Source organism: Helianthus annuus, chromosome 17, assembly GCF_002127325.2.
Source record: "Helianthus annuus cultivar XRQ/B chromosome 17, HanXRQr2.0-SUNRISE, whole genome shotgun sequence".
Taxonomy (NCBI): domain Eukaryota; kingdom Viridiplantae; phylum Streptophyta; class Magnoliopsida; order Asterales; family Asteraceae; genus Helianthus; species Helianthus annuus.
This window is the reverse complement of record NC_035449.2, coordinates 142,745,543-142,758,334: the sequence shown is the minus strand read 5'-3', so window position 1 is coordinate 142,758,334 and position 12,792 is coordinate 142,745,543. Positions and strand designations below refer to the sequence as shown.

At 36.6% G+C, this 12,792-nt stretch overlaps 2 protein-coding genes and 1 long non-coding RNA gene across 3 annotated transcripts; 1 reads left to right on the top strand and 2 right to left on the bottom strand.

Annotated features, from left to right (window-relative positions):
- Nucleotides 1-1,593: 1,593 nt before the first annotated feature.
- LOC110875645 lies at nucleotides 1,594-2,732 on the top strand. The gene is made up of 2 exons (XM_022123846.1): nucleotides 1,594-2,114; nucleotides 2,183-2,732. Exons 1-2 carry the CDS (start codon nucleotides 1,594-1,596, stop codon nucleotides 2,730-2,732), a joined length of 1,071 nt encoding a protein of 356 aa, XP_021979538.1.
- Nucleotides 2,733-7,473: 4,741 nt separating this feature from the next.
- LOC110875644 lies at nucleotides 7,474-8,555 on the bottom strand. The gene is made up of 3 exons (XM_022123845.2): nucleotides 8,421-8,555; nucleotides 8,212-8,342; nucleotides 7,474-8,143 (listed from the first exon to the last, which is right to left on the bottom strand). Exons 1-3 carry the CDS (start codon nucleotides 8,553-8,555, stop codon nucleotides 7,585-7,587), a joined length of 825 nt encoding a protein of 274 aa, XP_021979537.1. The 3' UTR covers nucleotides 7,474-7,584.
- Nucleotides 8,556-12,121: 3,566 nt separating this feature from the next.
- Nucleotides 12,122-12,617, bottom strand: LOC110877587. Its single transcript, XR_002557150.2, has 3 exons — nucleotides 12,506-12,617; nucleotides 12,288-12,395; nucleotides 12,122-12,204 (listed from the first exon to the last, which is right to left on the bottom strand). It is a non-coding gene; the product is annotated as an uncharacterized LOC110877587 (long non-coding RNA).
- Between the last annotated feature and the right edge of the window lie 175 nt (nucleotides 12,618-12,792).

The following is a 12,792-nucleotide window of genomic DNA, read 5'->3' as shown; positions in this document are numbered from 1 at the left end:
CAGTTTCCACTTTCCAAACCCTACGATCATCCAACTTCTGCCGATCCTTCTTCTTCAGTTCTTCTTTTTCCTATTGAAACTTCAAGATTATGGGTTCTAATGAAGAAACACAAGGATCATCATCATCTATAGATGAACCTCCATTGTGGGATTATGTGGAAAAAATAGAAAAGCAAGGTTCGGGAGGAACTTGGAAGTTCAAGTGCAAAATTTGTGGTGAACATCGACAAGGATCGTATTCAAGAGTTAGAGCACACTTGCTTGGTATAAAGGGTATGATTTTTTACCAGCTTTTAAATTTTTGGTTGTGCTGAATGTATGTAATATTGCTTCAAATATGATAAATACATGTAAAACCGAAATCAGTGTTTGAATGAAGACATATTTTGAAAAAGCGAAATCAGTGTTTTGCTTCAAATATGATAATTAGTTGTGTATTCCATAAAGACAAAGTATAGAATCAATGTTTGATTTTGATTGATAGTTCGTTCATAGTTGGTCTAAAGAAGACATATTTTGAATGAGACATAGGATATAAATACTTGGGTGTTTATGGCTGATTGGCTGGACATTCTGGGTGGAAATACTTGTATGATATTTTGAATGAGACAAAGGATATAAATACTTGTATGATATTTTTGTTTACATTATAAAGTTAGTTGATTTAATCATTGTAAAATGTAACCTGTTATTATATTTTTGTAGTTTTGGCTTAATGATTAATGCACATGTTTACATGATTTATGGTTTAGTTGATTTTACTGTATATTTATTTTGTATAAAAGGTAGCGGGATTGCTATCTGCAAGAAAGCAACACAAAGTGATAAAGTTGTAATGAAAAAGTTAGAAGATGCATATGAAGAGAAAAAAATCAATTCAAAAGCGAAAGAAGTCGGGTTGCCATGTGAAGCTGGCAATCCCTTAAAGAGGAGAAAACCCGCTTCAAATCCTATTCAAAAAGCTTTTGGTGTGGAAATAAGGGACCAACTTGATGAGCAGATAGCAAGGATGTTCTATACTGGAGGTTTACCTTTCAATCTTGCAAGAAACCCGCACTACCATAGGGCTTTCCAGTTTGCTGTAGAGAACAAAATTGAAGGGTATGTACCTCCTAACTATAATAGGCTTAGAACAACCATGCTACAAAAGGAAAAGGAGAATGTGCACAAGTTATTGGAACCGATTAGGTTATCATGGAAAGAGAAAGGTGTGTCTATTGTTAGTGATGGTTGGACAGATCCTACAAGAAAGCCTTTAATCAACTTCATGGCTACCTCAAGTAATGGTCCTTTATTTCTAAAGACGGTTAATTGTTTTGGAGAATTCAAAGATAAGTTTTTTATTGCTAATCTGATGAAAGAAGTTATCAACGAGATTGGTCATGAAAATGTTGTGCAAATCATCACCGACAATGCATCAACTTGTAAGGCAGCTGGAGAGATTGTCACGAGTGAGTTTACTCACATCTACTGGACACCATGCGTGGTACATACGCTTAATCTTACATTGAAGAATATATGTTCACCAAGGAAAGGAATGTGGGAACCAATCAAATAATATATGATGAATGCAAATGGATAACATAAGTTCACATGGATGCGGTTGAAATAAAAAACTTTATCATGAACCATAACATGAGACTCTCCATTTTAAGCAAGTTTACTCCTCTTAGATTGCTTTCGGTTGCTGATACTCGTTTTGCTTCAATTGTTGTGATGCTTAAGAGATTCAAACTTGTCAAACGGGGTCTACAAGCTATGGTCATAAGTGATGAATGGGCTTCTTATAGAGAGGATGACACGGTGAAAGCTAACTCTGTTAAAGAGAAGATTTTGGATGACGATTGGTGGGATAAAGTATCATACATTCTTAGTTTTACTGAACCAATATATGATATGATTAGATTTTGTGACACCGACAAACCATGTCTACATTTGGTGTATGAGATGTGGGATTCAATGATTGAGAAGGTGAAGGCCGAGATCTACAAGAAAGAAAAACGTCCCTTATCCACTCATAGTATCTTTTATGATGTTGTGTATCAAGTTTTAGTGGCTCGGTGGACGAAGAATAACAGTCCTCTACATTGTTTAGCACACTCTTTAAATCCAAGGTATATGATTTACAATTACATGCTTGCTTTCTATTATGTATTTATATTTTTACTTTTAAATGTTGTAGATATTATAGTGACGCATGGTTACTTGCGGATAGTAAAAGACTCCATCCTCATAGGGATGGAGAAATTTCACAAGAGAGGCAGACTTGTTTTAGGAGATTGTTTCCTAATGATGATGAGCATGATAGAGTCTTGGAGGAGTATGCTTTGTTTTCAATGAAGGTTGATCCTTTTGAAGATTTAACATGTATTACAAAGATGGATACTATGGAATGGTGGGCTAACTTTGGTGCTCAAACCCCTCTTCTCCAAACTTTAGCTTTTAAATTACTTGGACAACCTAGTTCGTCTTCATGTGCTGAGCGAAATTGGAGCACCTATTCATTTATCCACTCGCTTAGGAGGAACAGATTGACTACAAGTCGTGCTCAAGACTTGGTTTACATCCACAACAATCTTCGGCTTTTGTCTAGGGCCCCTAATGATGTTGTAAATACGTGGGATGTGGGTGGAGATGCTTTTGACTCGATGGAAGATGTTGGAATTTTGGAGTTTGCTGATCTTTCATTAGATGAACCGGAACTTGAAAGCGATTTGCTTGTTAACGTTTGATTAGATGTGGAAGATATTGGATTTTTGAACTTTATATCATTATATAACTATTTTGGGGTTTTGTTTACATTATCTTTAATATATATTTATTTTTTTATATGTTTTTATTCCCGTACCCGTCCCGCCCCCGCTTCTTGAATTTTTTAGTTTTGCCGTTTCCCGTTCCCGTACCCGTCCCCGTACCCCGTTCCCGTACCCGTCCCAGTGCAACATAGGTGTGTATAGAGTGAGTATAGAGTGTAAAAGATCCTGAACCTGAATGATGAAGGGTCCTATTTATAGCCGGAGGATGAAGAAGGGAGGAGCAGCTGTGCCAGCTGTGGATGCGTGCCAGCAGTCCGACCAAGGGGAATATCCTCTTGGTCTGCTCTGTCACGGCTGGTGTAGTGGTACACGTGGCGCGCTTACATTTGTCCATGCTGGAAACCTTGTACTGGTGTTGTCAGCCCTGCCCCCTGATTTGTCGCGGGCCTATGTGGCGTTCTGCGAGTGGTGACACGTGTTGTCCTTTTTGTCTGGTAGAGCATCTTTGGTGCCACCTGCAGATCTTCCAGAAGTTTCTAGAAGCTTCTGGATTGCTTTGCTGACGTGGTCGCCATGTATGCTCAAAAAGTGGTGTGGTCCCTGCCATGTAGGCAGGGAATTGGGACCATACCTCTTCAGGTCTTGAATGTATTTTGGTCAAAGTCCGTTAAATAACACTCTTTCTTAGCTTTTGTAGAAACTTTTGTAGAGAAGGATACCGACATGGGTTGTTGGGAACTCATAAACTTATTCTTCTCGGAGTGTGCGAGTGACCTCCACGATTTGCATATGCCGCTGAATGCAACGTAATCAACCAATCGAAGTTGCATCATGATGGAAGAGAGCAAATACGGGTTCAGATTTGGCCATGTTGATGAACCCGCGTCGTCAGGTGTCTTGGAACTCTTGCTGCTAGATGCCTCGTTGTTATGGTTTTTAACCATACTCTTGTCTTAGCCGCTCCTACACTCAAAAAAGAACGATACATTAACCTTTGCCAAAAAGTACATCATGGAACTTGAAAAGTAGATTAAACAATGAAGTGAATAGAGAAGATATACTCATTGAGGATGTAAAATATGTAAAGATATGATTGTACTTGATTTGCGTAATTCGTTCATAATGTTATGATTGTGATTTGCTTTTCGTACTGAGGCGCAAATAATCATATACTTTTTTATATATTTCCTATAGGTTTCTAGCATCATTTACCCAATATTTAGAGACAATGTTTATATATGTTTTAATCATAGTTGTAAATAGCGAATAGCGACAACGGACCTATATGCTACATAGCGAATAGCGATTGCTGTTTTATAAACAGCGATACACTAGAAAAAGAATTTTGAATATTTTTATATGTATATTATATCAAAATACCTTGGTGTATATGCTATTTTACATGTATATTTAACAAAAACCTATAAATCCAACTAATTTATAGCTATCTCTAATTGCTATTTACATCAAAAAAAAAAAAAAAAAACCTAACTAACGCTATTCACGCTATTGGTCGCTATGACCCAGATAGTGACACTTGGTCGCCTCGCTACATAGTGCGCTATAGCCGCTATTGACAACTATGGTTTTAATATGGAAATTAAATACGTGTACAATGAAAAGCATGCAGTACAACAACCTGTTGCACATAAATATGGAAAATGCATGAGGCGCGCGCCTCCGAGTCAACTTTATGCCGAGAAATATCGCCTCATGTGCGCTTTTTTTTAAAAAGTGTGCCTTATGCTACTAAAAGCGCAGGGGCTTGAGCCTCGTTGCGCTTTTTTAAACCAAGTTGCCAAGCGTCAACAGTTATATTTTTAGGCGGATATTGCCAAGTGTCCGGTTATAGAAATGATATATCAATATAAAAATATTCCTTCAAACCACCTTGAGGGGGAGTGTTAAAATGGTATATATGTGATTGTAAATTTGTAATTAGCTTGCTAATTACATGTTTTGCAAATCAGCGGAAAAATATACACATTTTTTCATCTTGTTTTGCAAAAGAAATTGCAGATTTGCCATATTAAAGTGCAAATACAGCAAATAAAATTGATTAGATCACACTGAATTGATTAAGAGCAAAAACTCAGATCAGATCAAACAAAGTCAAACCAAATTTAGGCAAAATCATCAGATCAGATCAGATCAAACAAAGTCAAACCAAATTTAGGCAAAATCATCAGATTTGGGGAAAAATTATCAGATTTATGGATTAAATCCTCAAGAAGTTTAATCAGGTCTGAAAAATTACTTTATTTTGTAACCCCAAATCTCAACGAAACTAAGGGCAAAAGATTTTAAATAAGAATCTAAGAATAATTACTCAACAATCAACTAGAAGATATTTAAAAGAGAAGTCATCAAAGAAAATATACCTGCAATCGCAAACGCACAAACACACGTCGTTGATAGTGGAGTTGTGGACGGAGTAGTGGAGAGTGTAGTGAGTGACTGGCAACGAGGCGAAGCATAAATATTAGATACTTATAGGGGGAATGAGAGGTGACGTGAGGGCCGAAAATTAATGAACATTTATGATCATACCCCTAAACGAGGCGAAGCATATATGGATGCTTAGAATACAGGTGACTTCACATGTGATCAATGTGGATGATATGTGTGTAATTGCCATGTTCGGATATCTATCAACTATTCAACTCAATTTGTAAATCTAGGGTGGGATCACCGGAAATTCAGTTAAAAGGTAAAATACTAAAACAAAAAAAAAAATACATTTTATAACTGTTCTCTACGATTTTTCATCTTTAGTAAACAACTTATTAAATCTTTTTTTCGAACAATGTAAAATAATTCTTTTTTTACAAAACAAATGCAATGAGTGTTCATAAAACCAATACTACTTGGTTGCACAAATCCGACTTCACAAGTTTCATTAAAGAAAAACATCTCAACCGTTGTGGTTGCAAGGACTTGCAACCCATAAAAGGAAATGATATCTTAAATAATTGATAGACCAACGGATACGGAACATGTTTTTTGGTTTCCACCATCAATCTTACAAGATGAAATACTTCAATTTATTTTTCATCTTCTTTCACGTTATCTATGTAGTAGTGAAGTTCGAACTCAAGTTTGCTTTTGTCCTTGTAATCATCATCATATGGATACATCTTGGCCGATTTTACTAACTTTGATATATATCAAATTCACGAAAATTATAACACATATACAAAGTTATGATACACTGATAAACATACGCAATTCAGATGTTGCCTCTTTAAAGTAATCGCTAAATTCTTAGATTTGCATAACCAAACTCATGTTACAATGTCAAACTCATAATGATGAATTGATGACAATCATAGTTATTAAAGGCGCTAGGCGCACTCAAGGCGCTTAGGCTCCGCCTAGGGCCTAGGCGAAAGGCGCAAAAAAAGCGTGGGCCCGAAAAAAAAAGCGCACTAACATATAAAAATTTAAAATACATTATGTAATAGAAAATAACATCTTCTTCAAAAACCAAAATATTCTAATACCATAATCTTCAACATAAAGTACCAAATCGGATGTGTGACAACAGAAGATTTCAATCAATCAAAAAAAACCAAACTTTATAAGTTGGTAAAACAGAGAACTAAAGGTCAACATAGTTATCTCTATAAAGAAATTAATTGAGAAATACTAAGTTTGATAAGAAAAACTTTATATGCAGAATTAGATAGAAAACAAAAACACTACATTGTGTATGCAAAATCAGAAATAATAAGCTGGTAAAGAACAATATCAAATCAGAAATACACTGCAGAATATGAGGAGCTAGGCAGTCAATAGCGGTGCTATAGCGGTTAGCGGACCTCAGGGTGTGTAGCGGTGCAAATAGCGGTGGCCTATAGCGGTTCCGCTATTAGCGGCACTAAATACCGCTAAATACTGCTATAGCGGTGTTATAGCGGTCATATAGTGGTGCTATAGCGGTGGCCTATAGCGATTATAGCAGTAACGGTGTTTGATTGTGTTAATTCTTAAATTAAATACTTCAAAGTTACTATTAGTATTTGATTTGCAACAGGTTTTTGATAATGGAATGATATTACTATGAATTTTTGATATTACTATTAATATTTTTCAAAGATATATTTATATATATATATATAAAATACATAAATCTATGTTGTCAAAGACGCAAGGCGCAGGCGAGGCGCATCGGCCTCGCCAGGAGCCTAGGCGCAAGGCGCAAAAAAAGCGTGGGTTTTTTTAAGAAAAGCGCACATAGAGAAAAAAAATATAAAAAATATGTTATGCTTTGAAAATAAATAAGATTCCACATATAAATTTAAAAAAAAAAACTATTATATATGCCAAAAAATGAGTTCCTGAACTGGAATTTGGTTGAACACTCCGAAAACCCGGGCCCGCGTGAGGCAGTTTTTGCAAATACGATAAAATTTGATAATTTACACTGTTGTCATCAAGATGAACCACTTTGCTTTAGAAAGATAACATCTCACATGAAGCACAAGTTATTAAAGGCGCAAAAAAAGTAAGGATCTGAGAAAAAAATTAAAATATATTATGTATTAGAAAAATAATACTATTCTTCAAATAGAATAAACAAAATATATTATATAATATTTAATATCATCTATTCGGTACCAAAAGTTATAAAATATTAGTGTAGAAAAGCTATGATGCACTGGGACGGGTACGGGAAACGGAAAAACTAAAAAATTCGAGAAGCGGGGACGGGACGGGAAAAAAAACATATAAAAAATAAATATATATTAAAGATAATGTAACACAAAACCCCAAAATAGTTATATATTGATGTAAAGTTCAAAAATCCCATATCTTCCTAATCTAATCAAACGTTAACAAGCAAATCGCTTTCAAGTTCCGGTTCATCTAATGAAAGATCAGCAAACTCCAAAAATCCTACATCTTCCATCGAGTCAAAAGCATCTCCACCCACATCCCACATATTTACACCATCATTAGGGGCCCTAGACAAAAGCCGAAGATTGTTGTGGATATAAACCAAGTCTTGAGCACGACTTGTAGTCAATCTGTTCCTCCTAAGCGAGTGGATAAATGCATAGGTGCTCCAATTTCGCTCAGCACATGAAGACGAACTAGGTTGTCCAAGTAATTTAAAAGCTAAAGTTTGGAGAAGAGGGGTTTGAGCACCAAAGTTAGCCCACCATGACTTGGGTTCCATAGTATCCATCTTTGTAATACATATTAAATCTTCAAAAGGACCAACCTTCATTGAAAACAAAGCATACTCCTCCAAGACTCTATCATGCTCATCATCATTAGGAAACAATCTCCTAAAACAAGTCTGCTTCTCTTGTGAAATTTCTCCATCCCTATGAGGAGGGAGTCTTTTACTATCCTCAAGTAACCATGCGTCACTATAATATCTACAACATTTAAAAGTAAAAATATAAATACATAATAGAAACCAAGCATGTAATTTTAAATCATATACCTTGGATTTAAAGAGTGTGCTAAACAATGTAGAGGAGTGTTATTCTTCGTCCACTGAGACACTAAAACTTGATGCACAACATCATAAAAGATACTACGAGCAGATAAGGGAAGTTTTTCTTTCTTGTAGATCTAAGCCTTCACCTTCTCAATCATTGAATCCCACATCTCATACACCAAATGTAGACATGGTTTGTCGGTGTCACAAACTCTAATCATATCATATATCGGTTCAGTAAAACTAAGAATGTATGATACTTTATCCCACCAATCGTCATCCAAAATCTTCTCTTTAACAGAGTTAGCTTTCACCGTGTCATCCTCTCTTATAAGAAGCCCATTCATCACTTATGACCATAGCTTGTAGACCTCGTTTGACAAGTTTGAATCTCTTAAGCATCACAACAATTGAAGCAAAACGAGTATCAGCAACCGAAAGCAATCTAAGAAGAGTAAACTTGCTTAAAATGGAGAGTCTCATGTTATGGTTCATGATAAAGTTTTTTATTGCAACCGCATCTATGTGAACTTCTATTATCCATTTGCATTCATCATATGTTGTTTGATTGGTTCCCACATTCCTTGGTGAACATATATTCTTCAACGCAAGATTGAGGTGCCGTCTCCCGTCCCGGGGACTGCTAGGGGACGGAAACGGCACGGGGACGGCCGGGAAACGTCCCCGGCATGTTGGGTACGGCCTGGAAACGTGTTGCAGAAGGGGACGGGGTTTGGGGACGTGCAGGAAACGTTTCCGTCAAGTTTCCGTTTATTTTTTTTTTTTTTTGGTTTAAAAAAAAGATTTTTTAATCCTATTCTAAAATAGCGCCCCCTCCTATTCAGTTATACCAAGCGACGATCACGTTTAAAACCCTACACACCCTCTGCAAATTGCCGATCCTCTTCTTCTTCTCTTTTCCCATTCAAACTCCAAAATTATGGCTTTTAATGAAGAAACACAAGGATCATCATCATCTATAGATGAACCTCCATTGTGGGATTATGTGGAAAAAATAGAAAAGCAAGGTTCGGGAGGAACTTGGAAATTCAAGTGCAAAGTTTGTGGTGAAAATCGACAAGGATCGTATTCAAGAGTTAGAGCACACTTGCTCGGTATAAAAGGTATGATTTTGGTTGTTGTTTACTAGTTTGTTGTTGATTATCTACTGATTAGTTGATTATTGTTGATTTGTATAAAAGGTAGTGGGATTGCTATCTGCAAGAAAGCAACACAGAGTGATAAAGTTGCAATGAAAAAGTTAGAAGATGCATATGAAGAGAAAAAAAAAACAATTCAAAAACGAAAGAAGTCGGGTTGCCATGTGAAGCTGGCAATCCCTTAAAGAGGAGAAAACCCGCTTCAAATCCTATTCAAAAAGCTTTTGGTGTGGAAATAAGGGACCAACTTGATGAGGAGATAGCAAGGATGTTCTATACTGGAGGTTTACCTTTCAATCTTGCAAGAAACCCGCACTACCATAGGGCTTTTCAGTTTGTTGCAGAGAACAAAATTGCAGGGTATGTACCTCCTAACTATAATAGGCTTAGAACAACCATGCTACAAAAGGAAAAGGAGAATGTGCACAAGTTATAGGAACCGATTAGGTTATCATGGAAAGAGAAAGGTGTGTCTATTGTCAGTGATGGTTGGACAGATCCTACAAGAAAGCCTTTAATCAACTTCATGGCTACCTCAAGTAATGGTCCTTTATTTCTAAAGGCAGTTAATTGTTTTGGAGAATTCAAAGATAAGTTTTTTATTGCTAATCTGATGAAAGAAGTTATCAACGAGATTGGTCATGAAAATGTTGTGCAAATCATCACTGACAATGCATCAACTTGTAAGGCGGCTGGAGAGATTGTCACGAGTGAGTTTACTCACATCTACTGGACACCATGCGTGGTACATACGCTTAATCTTGCATTGAAGAATATATGTTCACCAAGGAATGTGGGAACCAATCAAACAACATATGATGAATGCAAATGGATAACAGAAGTTCATATGGATGCGGTTGCAATAAAAAACTTTATCATGAACCATAACATGAGACTCTCCATTTAAAGCAAGTTTACTCCCTCTTAGATTGCTTTCGGTTGCTGATACTCGTTTTGCTTCAATTGTTGTGATGCCTAAGAGATTCAAACTTGTCAAACGGGGTCTACAAGCTATGGTCATAAGTGATGAATGGGCTTCTTATAGCGAGGATGACACGGTGAAAGCTAACTCTGTTAAAGAGAAGATTTTGGATGACGATTGGTGGGATAAAGTATCATACATTCTTAGTTTTACTGAACCGATATATGATATGATTAGAGTTTGTGACACCGACAAACCATGTCTACATTTGGTGTATGAGATGTGGGATTCAATGATTGAGAAGGTGAAGGCCGAGATCTACAAGAAAGAAAAACTTCCCTTATCTGCTCGTAGTATCTTTTATGATGTTGTGCATAAAGTTTTAGTGGCTCGGTGGACGAAGAATAACACTCCTCTACATTGTTTAGCACACTCTTTAAATCCAAGGTATATGATTTAAAATTACATGCTTGGTTTCTGTTATGTATTTATATTTTTACTTTTAAATGTTGTAGATATTATAGTGACGCATTGTTACTTGAGGATAGTAAAAGACTCCCTCCTCATAGGGATGGAGAAATTTCACAAGAGAGGCAGACTTGTTTTAGGAGATTGTTTCCTAATGATGATAGAATGATAGAGTCTTGGAGGAGTATGCTTTGTTTTTAATGAAGGTTGGTCCTTTTGAAGATTTAACATGTATTACAAAGATGGATACTACGGAACCCAAGTCATGGTGGGCTAACTTTGGTGCTCAAACCCCTCTTCTCCAAACTTTAGCTTTTAAATTACTTGGACAACCTAGTTCGTCTTCATGTGCGCTGAGCGAAATTGGAGCACCTATGCATTTATCCACTCGCTTAGGAGGAACAGATTGACTACAAGTCGTGCTCAAGACTTGGTTTACATCCACAACAATCTTCGGCTTTTGTCTAGGGCCTCTAATGATGGTGTAAATATGTGGGATGTGGGTGGAGATGCTTTTGACTCAATGGAAGATGTAGGATTTTTGGAGTTTGCTGATCTTTCATTAGATGAACCGGAACTTGAAAGCGATTTGCTTGTTAACGTTTGATTAGATTAGGAAGATATGGGATTTTTGAACTTTAATCAATATATAACTACTTTGGGGTTTTGTGTTACATTATCTTTAATATATATTTATTTTTTTATATGTTTTTATTCCCGTACCCGTCCCATCCCCGCTTCTTGAATTTTTTAGTTTTGCTGTTTCCCGTTCACGTACCCGTCCCCGTACCCCGTTCTAGTGCATCATAGGGTCAAAGTAGTCAAAATATTCAAACCACATAACTAACATTTCACTATAACTAGAAGCATTTGAGCGTTTGTCTTAAAGATACATTGATAGACCAATAGGCTCTAAAGTGAGTTCTAAGTCTGCATGGAAGTGACTCTTTTGACCAAGGGCGTAGCATTTAAGGGGCCGGGAGGGGCGCCCGACCCCCCGAACTTTTCGTTCAGTAGTGTTATGTATGTACGTTTCGTGTAGAATTTTTTAGGTATATACGTTTTCGACCTCCCGGTTTTATAAAAAAAAAAATTACTTATATAGAAATTTTAGGTTCGGTGACTTCCGGCCCCCCGGTGAAAATTTTCAAGCTTCGCCACTGCTTTTGACCATCAAAGCAACCCTCTAATCACCTCATGATAAGTTCTAATAATGCAATTCACTTGTTAAGTTCTAATATGATCATTTGATACGCGATAAATCATAAAATTCCCATACTAAAAATATAAGAGGCATGACTGCAACTGTTAAATCATGAATTCAGGGCCAAACAATCAGTCAACCAAACACGATAAGGAAACGTACATCGTAACCGATGAGATGCGGTGAAGGAAGAGAACAGGAAGAGCTCTCCATCGACGTAAACTGAACAAATATTTGGCTTCCTGCAAAACAAATCAATGGAAACATTCATATAAACATACTCAAAACACACACAAAATCACACAAAGTCCAGTAGGTTGGGTACCTTTGATAATGGGTCAACAGGTGGCATAATTTGAGTGGGTCTGAGGTTGCCAAAAGTAATGGCGGTCAAACAGGTACCAAGAATTATTATGTGATGGCTTCAAGAACCCTAAATTACAAATACCCAGATCATATAAATTGAAAAAGCATAAATAAAGCTTTATACACAAATATTAATTGGGAATAAAGACGAGCAAGAAATATAAACTATGATATTACCTTGTGTCGAAGTCATTGCTTGTAGAAACCCTGCAAACCAGCAAACGGATGATAGAAGAGAGAACAAAACAATTGTAGTCATCTTTTTATGCTGATGCAACCCTAAAATAAATCAAATATTGAGACCCAAACAATTGGGTACAAGGGTTAGGCCAGACTCTTTTGGGGCGTTATGCGACATGTGGCATACCACGTTAGCAAGAGGTTTTATGGGGCGTTATGCAACTTGAGGCCGTAGTCATAAAGCTCATTTGTCATTATTACTCAATTAATTTAATTTTCATTTT

Excerpts from the sequence above, each read along its gene's own strand:
- LOC110875645 (XM_022123846.1), top strand. The coding sequence starts at position 1,594 with ATGGATGCGGTTGAAATAAAAAACTTTATCATGAACCATAACATGAGA. Across the intron at positions 2,115-2,182 it reads GCACACTCTTTAAATCCAAG|ATATTATAGTGACGCATGGT; the intron begins GTATATGATTTA and ends TAAATGTTGTAG.
- LOC110875644 (XM_022123845.2), bottom strand. The coding sequence starts at position 8,555 with ATGAATGGGCTTCTTATAAGAGAGGATGACACGGTGAAAGCTAACTCT. Across the intron at positions 8,343-8,420 it reads CGATATATGATATGATTAGA|ATCTACAAGAAAGAAAAACT; the intron begins GTTTGTGACACC and ends GTGAAGGCTTAG. Across the intron at positions 8,144-8,211 it reads GCACACTCTTTAAATCCAAG|ATATTATAGTGACGCATGGT; the intron begins GTATATGATTTA and ends TAAATGTTGTAG.